General features: G+C 46.8%; 2 protein-coding genes across 3 annotated transcripts in view; one reads left to right on the top strand and one right to left on the bottom strand.

Moving 5' to 3' along the window:
- GLYCTK (glycerate kinase) overlaps positions 1 to 8,474 on the bottom strand; it is a 110,387-nt gene extending 101,913 nt beyond the window's left edge. Inside the window, exon 1 of the mRNA XM_078661465.1 lies at positions 8,338 to 8,474. The gene's annotated coding sequence lies outside the window, so the exon portion shown is untranslated. The remainder of the gene's footprint in view (positions 1 to 8,337) is intronic.
- A 182-nt stretch (positions 8,475 to 8,656) lies between these two features.
- The window catches only part of WDR82 (WD repeat domain 82), a 125,825-nt gene continuing 120,829 nt past the window's right edge, over positions 8,657 to 13,652 (top strand). Inside the window, exon 1 of one of the 2 annotated variants that reach the window (XM_078661466.1) lies at positions 8,657 to 9,280. In XM_078661466.1, coding sequence (XP_078517592.1) covers positions 9,120 to 9,280 — 161 coding nt within the window. In that variant the 5' untranslated portion in view covers positions 8,657 to 9,119. Of the gene's footprint in view, positions 9,806 to 13,652 lie in introns of both variants that reach the window. The other variant, XM_078661467.1, reaches the window with a different exon arrangement.

Genomic DNA, 13,652 nt, shown 5'->3' with positions numbered 1-13,652 from the left:
CCCATTCTTGCCCAAACCAGGGGAACCCCAGATGAAATGGGAAGACTGGAGGGAATATTTCAAGAATTATCTCGAGGCCCAAGAAGACGTAAATGGAGAAGCCTTCCCCAGTGCTAGGAGGAGGAGGATACTCCTGCACAACCTAGGCCCAGAAGGGATAAGGGTATTCACTAACGTGTTGCCCACGACCAGACCACAAGCGGGTGTCGACGTCTTTAAGCATGCCATAGAGGATCTGGACAATCACTATCGTCCCGCGGTGTGTGTCTCCATTGATCGCTACAACTTCCAGTAAAGGAAGCAAGAAGTGGGTGAATCCATAGACGACTATGTCGCAGCTTTGAGAAGGTTGGCGATCACGTGCAAGTACGGGGCCCTCCAGGACGACTTCATAAAAGATCAAATCGTTATGCACACGACCAATAAGACGGTACAAGATAAACTGTGGGCACACGGAGAAGCGACGCTGAAGGAGGTCAAAGCGATGGTAAAGAAAGCTGAGTTGTCGAAACGATGCGCCGAAGCGGCAAAAAGAGAGACTGCCCAGAGGACTATGGTGAACAGAGTGGAAGACTCGGAACCTTCAGGAAGGTACAGAACGGCGCCCGGAGAAAGTAAAGGAGCGAACAGATGGGCGGGAAAACCCAGACAGACTGGAAAACAGGCAATGGAAAGCAAGACAGCGTGCTACAGGTGCGTAAACATGACCCACTCAGCCCAAGATAAACGCTGCCCGGCGTTTAGGGCGAAATGCATGTTCTGTGGCCTAATAGGTCACTATGAGAAGGTGTGCCGCAGGAAAGTCAAGAGACCTGTGGTGAAGTACGTGGCACAAGACCAACCAGAATGTGAAGATGATGGGCTGGAAGAAGATGACCTTGTGTTGTGCATTGAGGAGCAAGTGTTGGGAATTGACACCAAGCGTTCTCGTAAACCACAATGTGACATGCTAATAGGAGGAGTGAAGATCAAGATCGTAATAGACTCAGGATCCCCGTACACCATAGTCCAGAGATCAGTATGGGAGGAAGAATTCGAGCCCAGCCTGGGACCCAGATTAGAACCTCCAGACATACGGCCGGTGTCGTACACAAACAACCCCATACCCATGGTGGGGTATAGGACTCTACTGTTCGAATTCAGAGGAAGAACGGCGGAGTGCAAGCTGTACGTAGCGGAGAAGGGTCCATCTATGTTAGGGTGGATGGATCAAGGAGACCTGGGGATAAAACTGGACCCGGGGGGAGACATACAAGTGCTGATGACAAACCATGAGTGCTGGCCGGACCTGGAGAAGATGAAACAGGACTTCCCGAAGGTGTTTGGATGGAAAGTCGGTAAACTGTTCACACACAAAATCCTACTCGAGGAAAACTCCAATCCAGTGTCCCACAAGGTGAGGAATGTTCCCCTAGCAGTAAAGGAAGCGGTGCAACAGGAACTGCGTAGACTGAAAGAGCAAGGAATAATCGAACCCATAGACAGCTCGGAGTGGCTGGCGTCCTTGGTCGTGGCGAGAAAATCAAATGGCAAGGTGCGCCTGTGGGTGGACCTTCGTGAACTGAATAAGTGCCTGATCGTAGAGAAATTCCCGCTGCCTCGCATAGAGGAAATGCTGGCCAAAACAAGAGGGGTAAAGTGGTTGTCCACCATCGACCTATCACCAAATAGACCTGCATCCAACGAGCCGGAAGCTAACATCCTTCATAACGCGGTTTGGATGCTATCAATTCCGCATGATGCCTTTTGGTCTCGCTTCGGTGCAGCGGTGTTCCAAAAGTTGATGCACCGCCTGTTCAAGGACATCGAGGGCATCCAGTACTTTCAGGATGACATTTTGGTGATAGGGATGGACCAGAAAGACCATGACAGGAAACTGAATAAGGTGATGAGTGTACTACAAGTAAATGGCTTGACCGCAGAATGGGAGAAATGTCGGCTGGGAATGACATCAGTCACATACCTTGGGCATGAGATAGGAGGACACGGGATCACGCCGAAAAGAGAGAACGTGAGAGCGATCTGTGATGCCAGAGCTCCCAACAGCAAAGACGAAGTGAGATCCTTCCTAGGGATGGCCGAGTATTACAGTAAGTTCGTCCAACACTTTGCCACCAAAACACATCACCTGAGGCAGCTGATAAGAGACAAGACAGCGTTCAAGGGGAATGAAGAAGCACAGAAAGAGTTTGAAGAGTTAAAAAAGGACATAAGTCAAGCAGTACCGCTCCAAGGGTATGATCCCCTAGGTCAGACCATACTGACGACAGATGCCAGTGAAAAAGGGCCGGGAGCAGTCCTGGCGCATGAGAGGGCAGACGGAACAGTGGAGACCCTCAGCTTTGCCTCCAGAGCTTTATCCCCCACTGAACAGAAGTTTAGTGTGATTGAGAAGGAAATGCTGGCAGTGGTGTGGGCCATGGGGAAATTCAGGCAATTCCTGTGGGGCGCGAGATTTCGACTGCAGACAGACCACAAGCCCCTTGTCAAAGTTCTAACCTCGAGTGGACATGCGACCTCCACACCACGCATAGCCAAAATGACATTGAAACTACTTGAGTATGATGTGGAATACATACCAGGGACACGCAACAAGGTGGCTGATTACCTAAGTAGAGCCTCGGCCATGGAAGAGGCTCCCAACCCCGCCGCAGAGAGTGAAGAGATGATAGCGGTAATGGAGGACTCAGAAAGGGTGATTAGCCAGAAAGAATGGGCCCAAGCATATGATGGGGATGCAGAAATCTGTGAGGTCAAGGAGTACATATTCAGCGGTTGGCCCGAAAAGAAGAGGTTGAAGGAGGGGCTACCGAAATTTTATGAAGTCCTCGAAGAACTATCGGTGAGTGACTCAGGAATCTTCCTGTACCGAGGAGACAAGGTGGTACCTCCTACGACATTGATCCAGCACCTGTTGGCCCAGCTACATGAAGGACACCTCGACATAGTTAAAACTAAAATGAGAGTGAAACAAATGTACTGGTGGCCGGGACTGGACATACAAGTGGAAAGGCATGTGAGAGACTGTGATCAGTGCCAAGGAGCTGACAAAATTTTGAAACCTCTAAGGCCGGCTCTGGGAAAATTCGACCTACCACGCAACCCGTGGGAGGATGTGTCAGTAGACATTTTGGGACCCGTGTTGGACAACCAAGGACTGCCGAAATATGTATGTGTCTTAGTGGACAAATACTCCAAGTGGCCTGAGGTTCACATCAAAGAGGAAATGGACTCTGAAAGAGTGATAAAATTCCTCACCTCGATTTTCCTGAGAGAAGGGATCCCGAGAACGATCCTGAGTGACAACGACCCGCAATTCACCTCAGAAAAGTGGTACAAGTATATGGAAAGGAAAGGGATCAAAATCAAGCACACTTCCATATACCATCCTTCGAGCAACGGACAGGTAGAAAGATTCAATCGAGTCATCATGGGGTCCATCCAAGCGGCCATAACAAAGGGCAAGGACTGGGAAAAGGAGATCATGCGCATGATCTGGGCTTACCGGATTACACCCACATCAACAGGGTACAGCCCATTCCAGATTTTAAGAGGCAGGCACCCCTTCACCAAAGACAATGTGGTTTGGAGGGAAAAGACCATCACTAGCAAATGGTCTCCGGCAGTGGTGCAACACAACTTGGAGAAGGCTCAGAAGATATATACGGAACATTACAATAGGAAAAAAGCATGAAAGAGGCAGCACTTGAAAGAGGGGAGTGGGTGAGAGTCAAACTGGCGGTGCTGAGAAAGAAAGGAGAGAGCAAGTACAGCCCACCCCTGCAAGTGGAAGAAGTATACGACAAAGCAGCGTTACTCAGCGATGGAAATGTGTGATCCCAAAATCGAATGGCAAAAATCAACAAGATCCTACAGTGGCCTACAGAGGAAGGAAGAGTCCCACAAGATCAAGGAGCAAGAGGATGTGAAGGGGTCACTGCAGCAGGTGAAGAATACCGTAGAGAAGAGGGATCTTGTGAGGATGGGAGAGATCAAGATATGCCCGCTGAAGAGGAAACGCAGATTGAGAAGATGGCGGCGACTCCAGAAAGAGCAGAGCAGAGTCCTCAGAAAGATAGCAGGGTGAGCCCTGCTGAGAACTGCACTCGAGAAGTCTCCACACCGGTAAGACGCACACACGCGAGCAGAGTGGTAGTCAAACCCCACCATTTCAGAGACTTTGAACTGGGGGAATGTTAAGTTGAGAGGACTTAGTGAACTCTTTTCAATGTGTGTAAAAAGGGGAGATATGAAGAGTCGCTCTAGTCTTCGCGGGTTGCGTAATGACGCAACACGCGAAGACGAGAATCACGGAGCTATTGCGCATGCGCGCAGATCGCAGCGGAGTGTCGGCGCGATACACGCTCGGCGCTCTCCTTGCAGAGAGATATTTAAATAAAGCGGTTCCCCCCTGAAAGCCTAGTCTGCCTCCTCATTGCTCCGTCGATAGGAGAAACATAACAATTTTAAATGGCGTTTCTTGCATGGAAACAGAAAATTAATTTAAGGAAATAGTGTCATCATATTGATGTACATCACTGCACAGTCAATGAATGTATTTATTGTATAGTTAAAACCATTGAAAGTGTATCAGTGTGTTCAAAAGTTAATATGGGCAAATGATAACATCTGCATACACAAAGATTGTCCTCTATAGCTCATAAAAAATTTCAATTTCTTAAATGATAAATAATTCAATTGTATTGCTTTATTAACCTTCCTGCTTTCTCAAATTTGCTTGAAAATGCACCATTTGTCCACTCTTTTTTCAACATTTTCTCTCTCCCCCCCCCCCACCACCTCCCGAAGGTTGTTCGGGCTCGCTCGCGAAACGGCAATAATTTGACGCCTCACCACCTTCAAATGTCACCAGCCGCTACTGAACAAGAGTGACAGTAAAATTCATCCATTTGTAAGCAATGGACAGACTGTAAGCCCACTAAGCTCTTGGGACGCCTACATAGGTCTTTACCAACAAGACTGCTTGAGCTGTTAGGTAGGTGAGACCTAAAAAGACTCAGAAATTCACTTTATGCTACCCTGTTCCATATATGCCAACATTTCAGAACGGATTAGAAGAAAATCTAGAAAAAACAAGCATTGGCATAGCCAATAGGTCTCGCTTGTGGGACATTATAAGTATTTAGTTTTGCAGCACAATATCCTTGGTGCAACAACATCAGCTGTTGCACGGCTAAACCTTGTACCTTATAAGTGTTTAGGCATGCAACAGTTGATGTTGTTGCACTAAGGATATTGTGCTGCATAACTAAATACTTATAAGGTCCCACAAGCGAGACCTATTGGCAATGCCAATGCTTGTTAAGACATGGCGAGGCAGTGCTGCTGTCTGGTGGTGTGAGACATGGCGAGGCAGTGCTGCTGGCTGGTGCACTGGGAGACATGGCCAGTCAGGCTTCGCTCTGGCATCAGATGCAGTAGGGGTCTGGTGGAGCAGTGCTGCTGTCTGCTGAGGTAGCAGACACAGAAAAGGCGCTACTCCATTTCTGATATCTAGTACTCTGAGACATGGCGAGGCAGTGCTGCTGTCTGGTGGTGTGAGACATGGCGAGGCAGTGCTGCTGGCTGGTGCACTGGGAGACATGGCGAGACAGTGCTGCTGTCTGGTGCACTGGGAGACATGGTGAGGCAGTGCTGCTGGCTTGTGCACTTGGGAGACATGGGGAGGCAGTGCTGCGGTCTGGTAAGGTAGCAGACGCAGAAAATGCGCTACTCATTTGTGACATCTGGTGCTCTGAGACATGGAGAGGCAGTGCTGCTGTCTGGTGAGATGGCAGACGCCGAAAAGGCGCTTCTCATTTCTGACTTCTAGGACTCTGAGACGTGCTGGCAGAGCACTTAGTGACACGAGGGCACTGATGCGCTGGTGGACAGTGCTGCTGTCAGGCTTGTTGACAGGCGTGCCAAGGCACTATACAGTGTTGGTATCTGATGTACTGGGAGACATAGCCGAGCAGTACCGTCTCTTGTGGGGTGGGAGACGTGGGCTGTGCTGTGAAACGTGCTGCTGTGGGTACATGCTGGTATTCTGTGCTGGTCTCTGCTATTAGGCAGCACGTGCTATTGAAATGTGCCGAGGAAGCGATCCCCGGCTGTGCAGAACGCTCTGTGATGCATAGTTAGATCGTGCTACTGCTGCTCTACTGATGAAGGTAGTGCTGCTTGTGGACCGAGGGAAGCCGGGGCTGCGTGGCGCCTGCGGGCTTGCTTGGCAGAAGACGGCCTTTGTTACCTCGTGTATCCCGGTGTGCTAAGTAATCGGAAGCCGGATGGGGGCGGGAGAGCCTGGTGGGGGGGGCGGGAATGCGAGCGAGGGGAGGAGAATGGAGGGGGAGGCAAGACAGAGGCAAGGACAAGGAGTGTGGCAAATGGCCGGAGGGAAGCCGGATGGGGGCGGGAGAGCCTGGTGGGGGGGGGGAATGGGAGCGAGGGGAGGAGAATGGAGGGGGAGGCAAGACAGAGGCAAGGAGTGTGGCAAATGGTCGGAGGGAAGCCGGATGGGGGCGGGAGAAGTGATCGCAGTGGCTGGCACTGACTTTTTGCCTAATAATTTGCTCAGGGTTGATACACAACTTTTACTGGTATCAGTATTTTAAAACCCTTTATGGCCTATTTGCTTTACCAATGTTTTTTTACCGATTCAAATGCCGAGGAAAAAAAAAGGCACGACGAGGCCATCGCTGCTGGCACTCAAGTCATTTCCCATACATAGGACATGTAGACATGCTCGTGCGGGGGGAGCCAAGTAGGAGCGGGCTGGGGTGCTGCGTGGGGCAAGCGACGGGGATCGGGCGAGAGGCGAGGGAGCAGGAATGGTGCGGGGAAAGCAAAGGATTTGTTTGGGAGGACGGATGTGGAAACAACACAGAGCGCACAGATGGAGGAAGGGGCTGTTCACGGAGGCAACTGCACCACTGAGAGATGGAAAACATTCATTCTCATGGGGTTTAGTTGTTTACTATATTTGAGCGTTGGAAGAATGCGAGTGAGCCACTCAGAAGGATGGTAAAGAGGCTGTGCTCCAGGATAGGGACAAACACCGAGCGAGCAAGGCAACCCCTTGAATAAGAAGTTTAACTTCAACAGTTAAAAATAGCGCGGGATCATGTTGCAGTGTAGAAGTGCCTGGAGACTGGCTTCTTTAAATAAAGGCACGACGAGGCGATCGCTGCTGGCACTCAAGTCATTTCCCATACATAGGACATGTAGACATGCTCGTGCGGGGGGAGCCAAGTAGGAGCGGGCTGGGGTGCTGCGTGGGGCAAGCGACGGGGATCGGGCGAGAGAGCAGGAATGGTGCGGGGAAAGCAAAGGATTTGTTTGGGAGGACGGATGTGGAAACAACACAGAGCGCACAGATGGAGGAAGGGGCTGTTCACGGAGGCAACTGCACCACTGAGAGATGGAAAACATTCATTCTCATGGGGTTTAGTCGGTTACTATATTTGAGCATTGGAAGAATGCGAGTGAGCCACTCAGAAGGATGGTAAAGAGGCTGTGCTCCAGGATAGGGACAAACACCGAGCGAGCAAGGCAACCCCTTGAATAAGAAGTTTAACTTCAACAGTTAAAAATAGCGCAGGATCATGTTGCAGTGTAGAAGTGCCTGGAGACTGGCTTCTTTAAATAAGAAAAATGATTGAAATTATTGGAGAACATTCAACACCAACAATGAGCTCTATGGGGCCGGATGGGGGCGGGAGAGCCTGGTGGGGGGGCGGGAATGGGAGGAGAAGTGTGGCAGGCGGAATACCTGTGTGCGAAAGCGCTTGGAGAGAGGCCGGATGGGGGCGGGAGAAACTGAAAGTACGAGTAGGAGGGAGGGAGGGAGGCTGATGCGCGTGCTTGTTTGGTCACGTGATTCACGTGAACTTAATGAAAACCGCAGCGCAAGAAGCCCTTGGTTCATGAGGATTTCGAGCACTTGAATTCTCGCTCCGCTCAATGCGCTTGCGCGCATTGATAGGTCGCGAGACCTAAAAAACATCGGAATATAATTTCCTCATTCATTTATAATTACTATTTTTCAAATGTGTGTAGGTTTCTTATGACAATATTTTATATGCAGTGCACATGCACGGATTAAAAACAAACAAACGAGACAAGGGTACATACCAACTTCTATATAATGGAATCACTATGCTTTCACTACTGTGGCACTGTGTCATGCAGTAAACATGGTAACCTATTAATAAACAAGTTTTATTACACATCTACGGGGGCTCTCGCACGAATCTTTTTCTACGTTCATAATAGACATACTACGAAGCGGTATGCGGTTTCTATTAGCACGGTGTCGTCTGTTTTCTGAATTACCTCGTTAGTCTCTTTTCACTTTCTCACACTGCGTTCGTTTTAGTTGCGGCCATCTTTGTTCCTGGCAATGGTCCAGTTTATGGCAAAGATTCTATTTTATAGCTCTACAATTGCCATTCCTTCCAAATCCGTCATTTAGAATGTAGGTATAACTCATTAGAGACCAACGCGTAAGTTTTCTCAAAAGGAAAGCGCTTCTAGTATCGCAGAATTTCCACAAGTTTCGCCGTTCCTCGCTTATAAAATGGCGTTCGGCAACCTTGTTTTCCCGGTCACGTGCCCTTGCCCCTCTGACCCACAATGCACCGCGATCCGTCCCTGCACCACTGTAGCGGTAAAAGGGCGGAGACAATGAGAGCGAAGTGAGGCGGTGTGAACCGGGAACTGTGTAGAGACGCGAGTCCCGGCCCGCAGCAGGTTTTCTGACAGACGAAAACGTGAGGGGTAGTCTTCACCGCCCCTTTTCTGATACCGGAGTTTTCAGGCTCGCCTCCTGGGCTTGGCCCTCTGCCCCCTAGGCCTGCACGGCCTCCGCTGCTGCATTGGCCAGTTTCCCGCCAGTCTCACGGGCGGGCCCCGAATTCACGTTTCCCTCTCTGCACCTCACGAACATCCTTTGTTCTCGTTTTGCGACCTTCCGCTGGGGCCCGGCTTCGGGTCCCTAAGTAAATCCCGCTGTCGGCTGCCCTCTGGTTGCAGCACCGCTCCTGCTGCCGCATTTAGTTGCTCTTTCTACTGTTGAAACCCCCCGGGTCGTGGAGACCACTTTTGCGTTCCCAGAGATGAAGTTGACCGATAACGTGCTGCGCAGCTTTCGCGTAGCTAAGGTTTTCAGAGAAAATTCCGACAAAATTAACTGTTTTGACTTCAGCCCCAACGGGGAAACTGTGATATCCAGCAGCGACGACGACTCCATCGTGCTCTATGACTGCCACGAGGGAAAGTGAGTACCGCAATCCAAGAGAAAGTAACGAATGTCACACCATAAACAGATTCCCTCCAGCCGGTGGTCCGCTCTCTCCCTAATTAATCGAGAGGGTAGGATTATGCCATAGTTCGCAGATACATGGTGACCCCACCCCCCATTTCAAAAATCTACTCAACCTTTCATTTGATATACTGCGTGTTCGGCCTTGGGTAGCTTCACGGTGTTTCTCCTCGGCAATATTAAGAGAGTTGTAATAACCTAGGTGGTGCCATTCTACCATCTCCTCGAAACCGCGTAAGTGGGATGATGCAAAAGCATATAGATGCAAGTAACTGTTTAAGTCTTTTCTAGTAGGGTTTGAGGGAGCAAGTTGCAAACATTTTGAAACCTTGTAGCGTTCCCTGTGTACAAGAAAACCATCGGACTTAAATTCTCGGCAAATGGACGAATGCCACCTAACTACTGTGCACAGTTTTGGACACCTGTAAAGCTTGTTATGTGTGAACAAATACATCTTTCCAGGGCAGAAGTGGCCCCTAGGTATGTTGGTCTGCTATAAATAAAGCCATGACTTTTCGGTGAGAAAGGGTCCCCGATACAATAGTCTCTAATATACCATCTTCACTATTCAGTTCTGTCGCATTGTATTCCACACCCCGTTTCCATGACCAACCTCCACATCTGCTGGCAAGTCAAAATGACTTTCTGTAGGCGTATCCCAGTTTGTCATGGACACAGCCATCTAAAGAACCTGGTCAAACTATTAAACATTCATACACAGTGAGCTAATTGCCACAGCCAGCCTTCTTCTCCAAAGCTTTGCGTGTAGTGCTGAATTTAACCATATTAGTCCTTCTGCAAGCTCACTGCCCATAATGAAGTATTTGTAAAGAATAGTAGACTCATCGACGGCTTCAATGAATTGCTCATTATTTGATGAATGGGACAACATTTGAAAATGGTCAAATGGCTTATTGTGCAGCATTTTTGTTTCATCTATTTGCTTGTTAATCACACTGATGCCAGTGGCGTTTATCTTTATTTCGTAGAAAAACACTAGTTTCCGATTCTATTACTCCAGTTTAAACTCCGATATGGATTTAAAACGTTTTGCTTTCCTCTTGTAAATGGTATTTCCATTTCAAATAAAGTTCGAACACTACTGAGAATAATACCGATTTTAAAGTATCAATTGGTGACATTCTATCACCTCCACACGTTAATCTTTAATTATATAAGGATAATAAAAATCGGAGATCTTAGCCTCTCGCTGCCATGCTCATTTAGTCATCAAACCTCACACACAAGTACTTGCTTTCCTCTATAATTTGACTTGATTTATTTCACAGCTTTGTATTAAAATGGGACATCAAAAAAGCGGTGTCTAAAACACCCTTGAGAGGCGCAAACACAACTGTTAAAGAACACCCTGAAAAACGCTAGCAATAGAACATCGGGTATTCCCAAATAATGTATTTCTAGATTGTGCCGGAGTTAAACCAATTCCCGTCTCCTACTGAGATGATTTTGCCATGCCACCCAATGTGCTTCACACCTTGGAGATGCCTTGAGGTCAGCATTACTTGTTCTAACCCCCTGCTTTCGCCTATTAATGAAGCACATAATCAGTAATCCAATAATTTAGCAGACCATCAGGAAATGCGTGTGCATGACATTGTTTTTCTCTCTCAAACCACCATGTGTGGTAATCTACACCTGTTAAAAACCCAGGGGCAGATTCACAAGAACTGACGCATCTCTGCATATTAGCAGAGATGCCTCATTTAATTTGCGTCTCGTAAAAAAAAAAAAACCTTGCGCCACCATGGATGCGTTGCATTTACAATGGCGCAAGGATTGACAGATGCGTGGCGCATCCATTGGCGTAGAGGCAACGCATTACTGGAGCCTTGTTGCAAGCACAACTCAACTCCAGCAATGCTTCGGAATGCCAATTTCTATTCTGCTGCATCACTACTTACGCCTCCTTGAAGCAAACATAAGGTTTTGACTTGGCATCGTACAAGTGACTTAGTGAAATCTTAAAGATTTCACTGCGTTGCTTTTATGTGGCTTTCTTGCGTCGAAACACCCACTCTGCATACATTATACCTAATGCAAGTATAATGTGGCTCCGGACTTTACAACGAGACGCATCTCTTTAGATGCGTCGCGTTGTAAATGTGGCGCATTGTTTACGACTCCGCTGTGTCAACAGCGGCGTAAAAGTATCGCAAGGGGCTTGTAAATCTGCCTCCTAGTTCTTGCAAAAAAGCTTGAAAAGTTGCCAGTTTTTTTCTGAAATGAATAAATGGCATCGCTTCACTACTTTGTTAGGAATTTGAAGCGCCATATAAATGCTGATGTGCAGTACAAATGAATGTTTGATCAAACAACGGTAGTTGCCTTGGCCATCAATGTGTGCACCATCTTCTGTGTAGTTATTGCTAGTGAGTAATCGCTCTTCAGTTTTATAACAAATGAAGAGGTTTTGTTGTATTTTTGTTTTTCCATTGTTTTGAAAAGAACAGTAATGATCACATTGTATGTCTGGCTTACCTCACAAAATGTAGGGGCATTGGCACATTGGTGTAGTTTAATTTCAGCTCAACCAAAAACACCACACATAGTCTTAGTAGTATTCAGGACAACACTTCACACTTTCTCAAAAGTGGCTTGCTGATACTTGTAGCTGTCCATTGATCTTACACTATCTTTCAGTTTCCCCTTAATCCTCTATAGTGAGCTAGAGGCAACCCGGTTTACTGCCTACTTTAACGTATTGGTAATTCTTTGGTGTACATAGTAGGTCTCCTAAAAGTTGGTGCAGGGACCTGCTTTGTTACAAAACGATGTAAAGAAAACCACTCTAGTTTTCAGATGTACAGATTATTCTGCCATGCCATCGCCTATGCATAATGGCACGTCTCTCCAGCAGAACACATTTGAATTGGCTTCTTGACAAAAAAATAGCGTTCAGCCCAATTTCATCTTCTGATACACCTGGTTTTCACTTCAAAAGAATAGTATCTGGTCATGAGCATGGTTTCCCAGCTAATATTGCAAAATTAAATACCTGCCTTCAACCTATACCCACAGCTGGGAACAGTGGTTTGGGCCACACGCATAAGAGATCTATAACAGGTGTCATCATTGGTAAAGTTGATAAACTAGATCTGATGAACACAAATTTGCTTAACCAACTTTCACTTTGGGGTTGCTGTTCGAACAGGCTGTGACGACATTTTCATAATTGTATATACCCGCTTGACATTTTCATAATTGTATATACCCGCTTGAGGCCCTGAAGGTGCTCATTCTAAGTCGGTGATCTTGTAGATTCTTATAGAATATTATGTTTTCGTTTGAGGCAGGTGTGTGATGGTGGCGCTCGATAAGGATGTAATGCAAAAGGTTTATGAAGGATAGCGAAGCTTTGGCGGTACTTGTGTTTCTGCGCAAGATATTTTTATGTACCCAGCATTCTGACTGCTTTGCTGACTACCATACTGTCATTTATTGAATGGGGAAACAGTAGTTGCCTCATATTTGTTTGCATAGTTTCATGAAAGTAGCATGTGGACCCTCCAGAGTTCTCATTATAAGATGGTCAAGGCTCTCATTATATTTCATTGAACAGGATTGTCTTGCCAGAGCCAGCTGTTGAGATCATGAATACAGCTTTAAATTAGAATAATTGTATTTTAAATTCCAGACATGTTATTTAAAAGAAAAAAATCTGTGGAAACGATGATCTAGTTCCCGTGGTGGCTGTCAGTGTCTCATCTAAGTAAATTATCTAATTTAATGGCTGATTATCCACTTAGACCTGGTGTCGTTTATTAATTGAAAAGGTGCTGATGCTGGAATTTTTCATAATCCTTTGGGGATGCATTACAGCAAGGCTAAAAACCATTGGAAAAGCAAATGGGTTCTAAAAATCCAAAATACTGGTTTTGCCAATGCTTGTTTGGCAGTGGTGTCTCAGATCAATCCATGTAAACAGTATTTCCTTCAATCCTGTAAGAGGCATATAACTAAAATGTTAGCGATGAACATTTTGTGCTCGCCGGCCAGAATAGTCTTACCACTCCTTTCCTAGTCTGATACAATTAGTCTATAATGATTTTCTTTTGGATCATTTTAATAATGTTGCACCTTAATGGTTTTTAGGTAATGCCAAACCATGTGAACGTTAGAATATAACGTATAAAAAATGTCTTCTTTGCATTTCAAGATGATAGTCAAAAAGTGATTTCTCAAATTACTCTAGGAAACCAGATTCTCAACAGGACTCTAATGCAATGGCAGTGATTTTTTAAAACATTTTTTACCTGTTTTCTGCTTTCTTGCAATTGATTTAGGCATCTTTATAGGGTAATATATC

This window comes from Lissotriton helveticus, chromosome 9, assembly GCF_964261635.1.
Source record: "Lissotriton helveticus chromosome 9, aLisHel1.1, whole genome shotgun sequence".
NCBI lineage: Eukaryota > Metazoa > Chordata > Amphibia > Caudata > Salamandridae > Lissotriton > Lissotriton helveticus.
This window is presented reverse-complemented; position numbering and strand designations above follow the sequence as displayed.